Below are 10,845 nucleotides of genomic sequence, written 5' to 3'. Positions count from 1 at the left end.
ATATATATATATATATATATATATATATATATATTTGTTTATATTCATTTGTAAATATCAAAGCAAATTAATTGTTTAGGGCGTTATCCATCACTGTCATTGTTATCTTTTGTATATTCCCACACGCCCCTTGAAATCCCCAACCGTTGAGCTTCAGAATTCAGGACCGATCCAGAAGTCAAGAACAGTGTTGCAGAAAGTACGCATTTATACAATTGAATAGAGTTAATATATGCATTTGCAGATATATATAGTAATGTTTTACTGTTGACATATGTTGAAAACCGTGAGGGAGGTTGAAAAGCTTCATATTCACATTTCAGTGTTACCAACAATTAATGCTTACTGTTCCACAACAAGTTACTGCAATACATGTGTAACATGGTCTTTCCTTTTGTGTATTGTTTAATACTATATATATAGATGCATATTTCGGCATTACATTTAGACAACAAAAATAACATTGTCTTTGTGTTGTGTCTTACTGTTTGATCAAGGTTTCAAATCTATCATTCTATCTCATAATTTATCTCCAATGGAATTGGGAAGCATAATTCACTTCCTTCAGGATAAGACCATCTTAGTCACTGGTGCCACTGGTTTTCTTGCAAAAAGTCTCTCTCTCTCTCTCCCTCTCCTCTCTTTCTGTTACATTTCTCCTTCTAAGCTTGCTTATGTTGTGCTTCTACTACGTACTGATACTAAGCTATATATATATATATATATATATATATATATATATATATATATATATATATGTGCTTCCTTGTATAATTTTGCAGTTTTTGTAGAAAAAATATTGAGGGTTCAACCAAATGTGAAGAAACTTTATCTGCTTTTGAGAGTTAAAGATACTGAATCCGCTACTCAACGCTTAGATAACGAGGTGAATGATTGATCATATAACTTTCTTTTAACTTATATCATAACCTATCCAATGTATTTGAATATCTTTCAACTCTATTGTTTTTTCATTTGAACGTAGATCATAGGGAAGGACTTGTTTAGATTGCTGAAGGAAAAACTGGGAACAAGATTCAGTTCCTTTATCTCAGAAAAGCTCACTGTGGTACCTGGAGACATTTCTCATGAGGACTTGAATTTGAAGAACTCCATTCTGAGGGAAGAAATTTGTAACCAAACAGATGTTATAGTTAATCTAGCTGCAACAACTAACTTCGATGAAAGGTACAATTTTTTGGAATAAACACTATATCTTGAGTTTTTGTAGTAAACAGTCTAATACATAATACATGTATTATAACAACATTTTGTCTATTATAACGAGATACTCTAAACTCATTGAAAAAATAATAAATGTGTTGTTTAAATATTGTCAAAATATTTGTGTGAACTTATATATCATTGTGCGATAAATTTTTTAACTGTGGCAATCATTTTAAAAACTATATCTGTCACATAGATTAATAGTGTAAAGTTTATTTTTATTTTTTACAACTTAAACTCTAATTTTAAAAACAATATATATGTTGTGTAAATCATGGTTAAACTGGTTGGTGAAACTTTATAATCTATTCTTATGTCTTTTAAATTTTCAGATACGATGTTGCACTGGGTATAAATACATTAGGAGTTAAACATGTGATGAGCTTTGCCAAGAAATGTGTAAAGCTGAAGGTGTTTGTCCACGTATCAACAGGTTAGTATATATGCAGGCCCAAGATGATGAAAACTTGCAGAAAATGATTCTAAAAAACCACTATGTCCAATTTGTTTGTTGTGATGTTGCAGCTTATGTATGTGGAGAAAGAGGAGGACTGATACTAGAGGATCCACATCAGTTTGGTGTGTCACTAAATGGAGTGAGAGGACTAGACATTGAAATGGAAAAGAAGAAGGTAGAGGAGAAACTGAATGAGCTGAAAGAGGAGGGAGCTACAGAACATGATATTGAATTGGCCATGAAGAACTTGGGAAGTAAAAGGTTTGTTCCAACAGAAGTTTATCTATAATTTCATGTGATTCCAAAATATATTGTAAAATTTTCCTGTCTAACAAATCACCATGATTAGAGCAACGATGTATGGATGGCCAAACACGTATGTGTTTACAAAGGCAATGGGAGAAATGATTGTAGGAACTACAAAGGGAAACATGAACGTAGTAATTGTACGTCCCACAATCATTACTAGTACTTACAGAGAACCTTTCCCTGGTTGGATCGAAGGTTTAAGGTACATCATAAAATCACATACTATATATATATATATATGGTTCAATTATATGTTCCTTTTGATTTTGCTTTCAAAGAAAGTAGTACTAAGAAATGGAAACACATTTTCTTATCTGATGGGGAGTTTTTTGCAGAACCATAGACAGCTTGATTGTTGCTTATGGTAAAGGAAAGTTAACTTGCTTCCTTGCGGATCTGAAGGCTGTTTTTGATGTGGTAAGTCAGTGACCAAACCCTTTCTTCTTTTATTGGATTTTATGAATCTTTGGTTCAGAAATTCAGTCTCATCACAAATATTCCAAGGTGAACTTTATTAGAATTATAAGTGTTAATCTTTTAAAAATGCTTGATGACTAATGTTGATGAGTTTGAAAACATTGTTTGGTTGGAATATACGATGAAACAGATACCAGCAGACATGGTGGTGAATGCAATCCTAGTGAGCACGGTGGCTCATGCAAATCAACATAGTGACATGATATACCATGTGGGTTCCTCTGTTGCAAATCCAGTTAGGTACCTTAATCTTCGAGACTGCGCCGTAAGATATTTCAAGGAAAAACCTTGGATAAACAAGGAAGGAAAGGCCGTTAAGGTTGGGAAAGTTACCATATTGAGCAACATGGATAGCTTCTACAGATATATGTACATTCGTTATCAGCTTCCCTTAAAGGTTAATAATTACTTCAAATCCTTAATTTCTATAATTCATCCAAAGCAAAAACATCATGTGACAGAAATGTTGTAAATATTGTGTGCATTTGATAGGGACTGGAGCTGGTGAATGCAGCTTCGTGCCATTATTTTGAGGAAATTTGTGTGGACTTCAATAGGAAGATCCGCACAATCATGCGATTGGTTGAGCTTTACAAGCCTTACTTGTTCTTCAATGGGATGTAAGTTAATTATTAGAGGCTAAAAAAAACCTTGTTTTGACAGTGATATTGATTAACTCACGAGAATGCATGTTTTGTACACAGATTTGATGATTTGAACAGAGAAAAGTTGTTGTCAATGGGAAGAGAAAGTGGAGTAGAGACTGAATTGTTTTACTTTGACCCCAAAATCATTGATTGGGAAGACTATTTCATGAATATCCATTTTCCTGGAATCATAAAGTATGCTTTCAAGTGATGAATACGTGCTTGCACTGCCCATTTTAGCTTTTATCATATGAAGCTTCAATTTCTTGCATTCAAATTAGTGCTGCCAAAGAGTTTATAAATGTTTTTAAGTGTATGCTTGTTTCTCTGTTTCCCTTTTCTGTGCTAAATTAATAATAATAAAATAATGATATCATCAAACATTTTTATAATTATTTAACATAAAATTATGAGAATAAAATAGTTATAAAAATGTAAATTTTTGTAATTTTTAAGAAGAAAGAGAATAAAAAATATAAAAAGATAATGTTAAATAAATATAAAATATTTAGATGTATAAAAAAATCATTTTTCATTAACCGGGTAGTTATTAAGCCGCTAAAACTTCAATATAGAATTCTGGCAAACTCTTTAATCTCTTATAAGAATTTCCATGAATAAACTTTTGATGAAAACTCTTACAGTAAATAAAACTATTAAATGAAGACTAATGAATAAAACTCTTATTGAAATTAATTATATTGATGAAAATTGGTAATGTTTTATAACCAGTTAAATGTTTTCATAATTTAAATATATTTATTAGGCTAATTATATAATATATGGATAATTTGAACTACGCATGTTTAAATAATATATTAAAATAGCTTAACAACATTATTGAAATTATTTTGATGTGTTTGGTAATAAGATGACTTCGTAAGTTCTACAATACTTTTTAAAAATATAAATTTGAAAACTATAAATTCTAATCTAATAAACATTGTGAGATAACAATAATGAATGTTTATTTAATTGCTACAAAAAAGATTCAATATTAAATAGTCCTTTTACACAATTTTGCTACCAATTGAAGTAATTTTCTTTACAATTACTATGGTAAATGTCAAATAATATTAAAAGAAAATTAATTGATTCTAATTAAGTTAGTAATCATCATTTAATATTAAAAAAATAAAGTATAATTGTTGAACGTTTAGTTCTTGAACAAAGAAACCAACTTCATATTTGGACTAGTTGATGATGTTTCATTCATTCAGTATGGTCCTGCATATCAGCCACTAACTAACCAACTCTTTGGAACCATGACTGAAACCCCGCACCACTTTAGATACTTGCAACAATGAGATTAAACGGTAACTAATGGAATTTGAAATTCCACTGGTGTAGGGTTGAAAACATACCTTTTCAATTAGGTTAAAATCATTTGCAGAAGCTCAATAACCACGACACAGTTTGCTGCCGTTTATATTACCACCATTATACCCAAAGCAGTTAAAGGACAAGTCAAACTAAGGGCAAGCCCATGGAAAGATTTATCATGAAGGAGGAGACCTCTCTTTTCTTTTACCACTGATGGAAGTGGCACTGTTTTCATCGACTTGGGAATCCAAGCAGCTACTAACACCGTTAGAAACAGTAGTGACAGCATCATGACCACTTGGCCGGGTAATGCAGAGCCAACATGCCGAAGACTCACTGCTAGTGCCCGGTGCTAGCGGTACATGCCAATAACCTTTTTCCGATTCCTGAAACAACATTTCAAGAACAGCATTTAGCAACAGTAGTCAAGAAACAAAGTTCTGAATTTGACGAGGCATGGTATACAAACATTTTGGATGCTGAAGTTTTTAGGATTTTTCGTGAATAATCTCAATGCTCTTATACAACTTGTTATGTTTCACTAATAACAATCATCAGATATACAACTTCAATTTCCAAACATACAACTTCACCAGTTTCTACGCTATTTTTGTAATATGAAACTAATTAAGAGGTAAAAACAAGCCATTGATAATAAAAAAGGGGTAGAAAAATCGTGTTCAGGCATCTTGAAATTCCTATGGGTTTGGAAGGGTGACACATCCCACACACATTGGCCATTTGGGTAGATAGAAAGGGCATTCAAGGTATCTATGCGCCATACCCCGGTAAACAAACCTGGGTTTCTTTACTGCTCCTGCTCAGGCATCTTGATATTCCTTGGGTAGATGGAAAGGGTATCCGAAGTATATGTAGTTAAGCCATACCCTAGTAACTAAACCGTGAGTATCTTGCTCAGATGTCAGAGCAAGCACCATTTCACCAAACATTTGCAAGTATATTCCAGTCTTACTCCTCTGCTTATCAAAATAAATACCCAAATACAATGAAAACATACCATGCTTAAGAAATGAACAAACAAAAATGCAAACAAAATATATATTAAGCATTACTATTTGCACAAAATGCCGATATTTTGAAGATCAAACTAACTAAGAATAACTTCTCTGCATCCACACCAATTGTCGGACACACATACAATTGTCATCACAAAAAGGATCTCACCCTGATTCCTGAAGGACGACAGAGATCAAAGTTGCTTGCACAACTTACATGAACATTAGAGGTAAAAAAAAAAGTTTAAAAAGAATATACCGAATCATCACTTTATTAAATGACAATACAAATCCCTTGTTAATAACCAGAATACAAGAGATGAGAATACCAATTGTCTCAGCCAAATGGTAGGAAGATATACACAAACACCAATTAAAATGATTGAGGTGGCAGTGGGAACTAGTTATTGAGTCCCGTTCAGAAGGTATAGAGGAATTAAATTAATTATTTAGGGGAAGTTTGTTAAAGGAGAGAGGTGGGTTTTTTATTATTCTCTTCTTCATCTAAAGCAGAGGGCATTGCAGTATGGGTGTATTCTCTGCAGGAGCTGTGCTCCAGAAAGTAAAGCAGCTCCTTTTACACTTATGTTTTTTCCTTCGTCTGTGATTCGTTTATGCTTTGAAGCTTACACTGACAGAACACAGTAGAATCCCTTTACCCTCAGTCCTCAATCTTGGGTCCCTAAGTCCTAACTTCCTACCAAAAGATCAAAACTACAAAGTTGTCACACAGAACAGAATGCAAGCGCATCCCAGAGGAACAGTAGAGTGGCCACTCCAAGCATTACCTGGATAACCAATGAATATGATGGAGGCATCTGAAGCTTTAGGTTTCCTTTAATAAAAGTGTAGTGAACCTGTATACAAAGAAAACAAGATAACTAGTAAAGAAAAAGAAGGGTAAGTCATATAAAATTTGAATAACCTACATGTCACATGTTGGACTATACACAGAAGAACCTTAACAGCTCGAAACGGAATCAACTACTCCTATGTCAAACATAGGAAAATGTCCTAAAGGGAATAACAAACAATTAAAAATTATGCATAACTCTTTTTTTCACAAAAACTACACACACCCCTCCCGGAAAAATCCCAATCCCACATAAAACAGGTACAATCAAATTTAATTAACACAAAATCGTAAGTCCAAATGAAAAATCTCCTGAACTAACCTTAGGAGTAATCAATTTCAGAAAAGTGCCCAAACATGGCACAGATATAATAAAATTTTAAAACTTAAATTTATAGGGAAAAAGATCCTATAGAAGACCCATTTTAAATTGTGAATAGGCAACAACTCACTCATATATTGCTGAAGTAAGCAAAGCCAGAATAATAAACAACTTACCTGATGTCTTTCTTTCCACTGGTTGAAAAAGTTGCTTCCTATGAGTTCAAATATGTGATCTCGCATTTCATCATTTGTCACAAGCAAGCACCTAAGTTTTACTGCGGCAAAGAGCCAATACCTGCAACCCAAAAGATTAATATATAAGTAAATGAGTGATTAAACTAAACAGATTGAAACTAAATTTTAAAAATACATATGAATCAGTGTGAAACAGAAAATAAAAATGTTATAACATATTCATGAAAAACACAATAAAGAATTTTGACTAAATTAACTATTAAATATTTGAACCTCCAAAAGTTACAGTCGTTTACATTTTAGTACTTTGGTTTAGACCTTCTCAGTTATTCAAGTCTATGTCCACTTTGGTTTCACCAAGAGCTTCAGCTGTCTAATGCAGAAACATACCACATACGGGACATCGATTGTGAATTAAGTCCAACACAAGATTATACATATTGCATACACACAAAACTGAATGCCAAAAACTAATGTAATGATAGTTGAAAAAAAAATAAGGGTCCGAAGGAAACTAAATATTTTTAAGACCATATAGTAAATAATCATTTCTGAATGTACTTTAAATAAACAAACAGATCAAGAAACATTATTGTTGTCCAAAGATTAACAGTGAAAAGCAAATGCAATGTTTAAGACATTTATTTGGAAATTTACCAATCATCATTGGACCCATTAGGAGTTGTATACAGTGCACCACTATTCATCCACTCCTCCACCAGTTTCCTGCTCGAAGGATTTTCCATCAGCCCTCTTAGGCGCTTGTTGTGCAGCACAACGAGCGGCCATTTATTCCCACTCTGATTGTAAAGTTCTTTTACAACACAATCAAGCTGCACTATTACAAAATCAACAATACAAAACAGAATTAGCTGCAAAAGCAATCAAGCAAAATTATCAGGCAAGAGCAATAAACATACATAACTTGTTCAGACAGTAAAATTAAATGAACTCTATAACTTAGGAATACAACCTGAGAAATGCTAAATCCACCATCAGCAAAATTTTGTTTGTAGAGCCCAACATTTGCTCCATCCACTATAGCTTCATAAGAGTCATGTGTTTCAAGCCAGGCCTGTAAGGGATCAACCAGAAGTATCAAAACCAAGCTATTATAGCTAGACTAACAAAATCAAGAGTAAATAATGGATGCATCAATATTGCAAAGGGATTTTATACGAAAGTAATCCAATCACAAATTGTCATGCATATTAAGTTTGTTGACTTTAACAATAACTACCCTAAAAAGTCATACCTATCAAGATTCCTGATTGATACCTACCTAGCACAGAAACTAAACTCTAACAATAGTATATCATCATTCATCTCATTTAAAACTGTGTAGCATTGCAATGAATGGAGAGATCAACAACACCTGAAATTCACTAAAATTGGCCTTGACCTCTCGTTCCAAGGCCAAGCCAGCAACAGACCCTGCAAACTTCTCCGTCTCTGCATCATCAATATCAACACAAACCAATTGCTCCCCACAACAACAACAATGTCCATCAGCACCAACACTCGTCCTGCTGACGGCCCAATCCCCTTTACCAACCCATCCCTGACCATGCCACCCTCCCCCATTCCGCAAAACCCCGTCTTTGACCCGCCCCACATCAAATTCCACCTCACCAATCTCAGAGGCCTTGGCACCACAAAACCACTCCTCAACAATTACCGCAGTGGACTCACTAACACACCTCACACAGTTTCTAAGCTTATGCAAATACTCATACACCTTGTCCGCTCTACCACTCCGTGCACTCACCTTCAAAAGCGCGGCAACTTCCGCCTCCTCCAAACTCACCCCAACGCCATTCATGTGCTCCTCCACCTCGTAAGCCTTATCCGCGTCTAGCATTTCACAGAAACAGAACAACGCAGGATCGTAGGTTCGCAGTCTCGGGGTAGCATTGTTGTACTTGCCCATGCCCTTCACCAACTCGAAGGCATAATCGGCATCACCCTTGGCCGCAGCGAGGCGCGCGACGGCGGTGACAGAGGCCTCATTGGGAACGACGCCGAGAGCGGACATGTGGCGGAAGGCGCGGAAACCGTAATCAAGTGCGGTGGTTTTGAGCGAGTGGTCGGCGACGGAGTTGGAGCAGAGGTAGAGGAGGGCATTGAAGTGGTGTTGGTTGAGGCGGGTGTTGTTCAAAACGGCGTCGTCATAGAGAGATATGGCGCCTCGCAGGTCCTTAGCCTTGGAACACGAGTTGAGCTCAAATTGGAACTTTGCCTCAGGATTTTGACTGGTTTTCTTCTTCTTCTTTGGATTCTCCATTGAAGCGCAAGACTGAGAAATTGGTCCAACGATTAACAGTTGCTTTAAAACCCTAGATGGCGGTTTTTTCTTGGGTTCTTTCGTTCCAAAGAAATGGCAGTTACTCACGATCTGGCCTTAACTCATCGGACCCTTAACTCATGGTTGCTTTCTGGTAATCCTTCCCCAAAGAAAACGCAACAATTCTGGTTTTTTCTGTTCTTTTTCTTTTTTATAGCAGCTCACAATATACGACTGTGAAAAAAAAACACGGATTACAATATCATAGTATAGTTGGTATTGCTATTGGTTAGCTAGTGGTGATCGGTGAGCTAAGGCTGTACAAGGGAACGGTTGATGGGTATAAAACTGCAAATGCAGGGGTTTCCGGTGGTAATGTGATTAAATTTTTTTAAAAAATATACCAAATTACTACACAAGTATTTCACCGGAAATAGTGTTTCAACATTTCTACAAACACCTTATGGGCATATAATTTCTACAAATACTAAATGAAATGATGATGACCCAACATTCTTAAAATGTGAGGAAAGCGAAATTGGAGCACGCACCGGAATCGGAGGAGGAGGCGATGCCGCCGGCGAGTCTGATCAGGCAGGACTGGTATTGGCTTTCGGCGAATCTGGTTGAATGGAGGATAGCTAGGGTTAACTCCGGCTATGAACTTGTCGCTGACAATGGCTTTGGTCAAGTGGTAGAGTTGCAATCGCAGAAGTTTGATGACTGGCGCCAGTACAAGTGGTTCTGATTTGGGCTGAAGTAACTTGGTGGAGCTCAGGAGAAGGGTTACGCAAAAAGAGTATTTTATGCAAAAATGAAATGAAATGATTACTTAACAAATTTAATTTAAAATTTAGGGTTAAATATATTTTTAACCTTTAAAATAACTAACAATTTTATTTTTAGTTTTTCTTTTAAATTAAGGGTTTAATACCTATTTTGGTTCCTCTTTTGGGAGGTTTTGTTTAAAGTGGTCTTTTCTTTTTTAAAAAGTTCACTTTAGTCCCAGCTTTCACAAAACTGTTCAAATAAATCCTTTTTGGTTACGACGTTAACTTAACTAACGACAGAGATAGGAGGTGTCTAATATGCGATGATGTGGCATTGTTCAGTGTTTTAAAAAAATAAATAATTGTGACGTGTAAATTAATATAGTTAGGGTTCAATTAAAAAATGAATTAGGGTTAAATTAGAAATTGAATTAGGGATAATTTTGGGTGGGTAATTAAGTAAAAAAATCTGAGAAAATTTGGGATAAAATTTGCGATTCAGATTGGGAAAATCTGGGCGACTTAGGGTTCATACCTTCAATCCATCCTCTTCGTCCATCAGCGCGCTAGGGATTTCTGCACTATGTAGGCTTCTCTCATGCGTGTAATCAAATGAAAATGAAAAAAGGCATCTTCGTTGTTGTTTATTTTCTTTTTCTTTTATCTCAGGTAGAGTAAAATTCAATTTCTATTCTGGAGATTCTGAAGCAATCAAATTTATATATGCCTCATGTACTCATTGTTAGCATACTACTTGTTCTAATCTACCCACGTTCTTTAGTGTGGTTAACCAGCAAGTTTGTAGATGTTCTGATGAATTGATAGATAACAAGATTGTTATGCGAGTAATTGCAGTTTTGCAAATTTAAATAGTCAGATGATTTGCAATTAATGAAGGAACAACAATTATCCCTGATGTAGAATTTCATGTTGCATTTCTTCTAAACTGTAAATATTCTTGTA

General features: G+C 35.0%; 2 protein-coding genes across 3 annotated transcripts; one reads left to right on the top strand and one right to left on the bottom strand.

Moving 5' to 3' along the window:
- The first annotated feature begins 118 nt into the window (after window positions 1–118).
- LOC106758926 (fatty acyl-CoA reductase 3) lies at window positions 119–3,332 on the top strand. 2 transcript variants are annotated; one of them, XM_022779515.1, is made up of 11 exons: window positions 119–199; window positions 498–614; window positions 783–886; window positions 986–1,188; window positions 1,560–1,660; window positions 1,753–1,945; window positions 2,034–2,195; window positions 2,329–2,410; window positions 2,601–2,867; window positions 2,963–3,090; window positions 3,175–3,332. In XM_022779515.1, exons 2-11 carry the CDS (start codon window positions 536–538, stop codon window positions 3,326–3,328), a joined length of 1,473 nt encoding a protein of 490 aa, XP_022635236.1. In that variant the 5' UTR covers window positions 119–199; window positions 498–535; the 3' UTR covers window positions 3,329–3,332. The 2 variants fall into 2 exon arrangements, with proteins under 2 accessions (XP_022635236.1, XP_014497426.1); XM_014641940.2 differs by lacking the exon at window positions 119–199 and having other exon boundaries at window positions 468–614.
- Window positions 3,333–4,208: 876 nt separating this feature from the next.
- On the bottom strand, window positions 4,209–9,912 carry LOC106758075 (proteinaceous RNase P 3). The gene is made up of 7 exons (XM_014640984.2): window positions 9,664–9,912; window positions 8,204–9,346; window positions 7,802–7,903; window positions 7,486–7,661; window positions 6,808–6,928; window positions 6,245–6,313; window positions 4,209–4,826 (listed from the first exon to the last, which is right to left on the bottom strand). Exons 2-7 carry the CDS (start codon window positions 9,110–9,112, stop codon window positions 4,617–4,619), a joined length of 1,587 nt encoding a protein of 528 aa, XP_014496470.1. The 5' UTR covers window positions 9,113–9,346; window positions 9,664–9,912; the 3' UTR covers window positions 4,209–4,616.
- Between the last annotated feature and the right edge of the window lie 933 nt (window positions 9,913–10,845).

Source organism: Vigna radiata, chromosome 4 (assembly GCF_000741045.1).
Source record: "Vigna radiata var. radiata cultivar VC1973A chromosome 4, Vradiata_ver6, whole genome shotgun sequence".
Lineage (NCBI taxonomy): Eukaryota > Viridiplantae > Streptophyta > Magnoliopsida > Fabales > Fabaceae > Vigna > Vigna radiata.
This window is presented reverse-complemented; position numbering and strand designations above follow the sequence as displayed.

Bases quoted from the DNA above. Each gene is read 5' to 3' on its own strand.
- LOC106758075 (XM_014640984.2), bottom strand. From the start codon at position 9,112: ATGGAGAATCCAAAGAAGAAGAAGAAAACCAGTCAAAATCCTGAGGCA. The intron at 7,662-7,801 runs GTTGTATTCCTA...GTAATAGTGCAG, and splicing joins GTGGATTTAGCATTTCTCAG to CTTGATTGTGTTGTAAAAGA. The intron at 6,314-6,807 runs GTAAGTTGTTTA...CTTTGTATACAG, and splicing joins AGTGGAAAGAAAGACATCAG to GTTCACTACACTTTTATTAA.
- LOC106758926 (XM_022779515.1), top strand. From the start codon at position 536: ATGGAATTGGGAAGCATAATTCACTTCCTTCAGGATAAGACCATCTTA. The intron at 1,946-2,033 runs GTTTGTTCCAAC...CACCATGATTAG, and splicing joins AAGAACTTGGGAAGTAAAAG to AGCAACGATGTATGGATGGC. The intron at 3,091-3,174 runs GTAAGTTAATTA...TTTTGTACACAG, and splicing joins TACTTGTTCTTCAATGGGAT to ATTTGATGATTTGAACAGAG.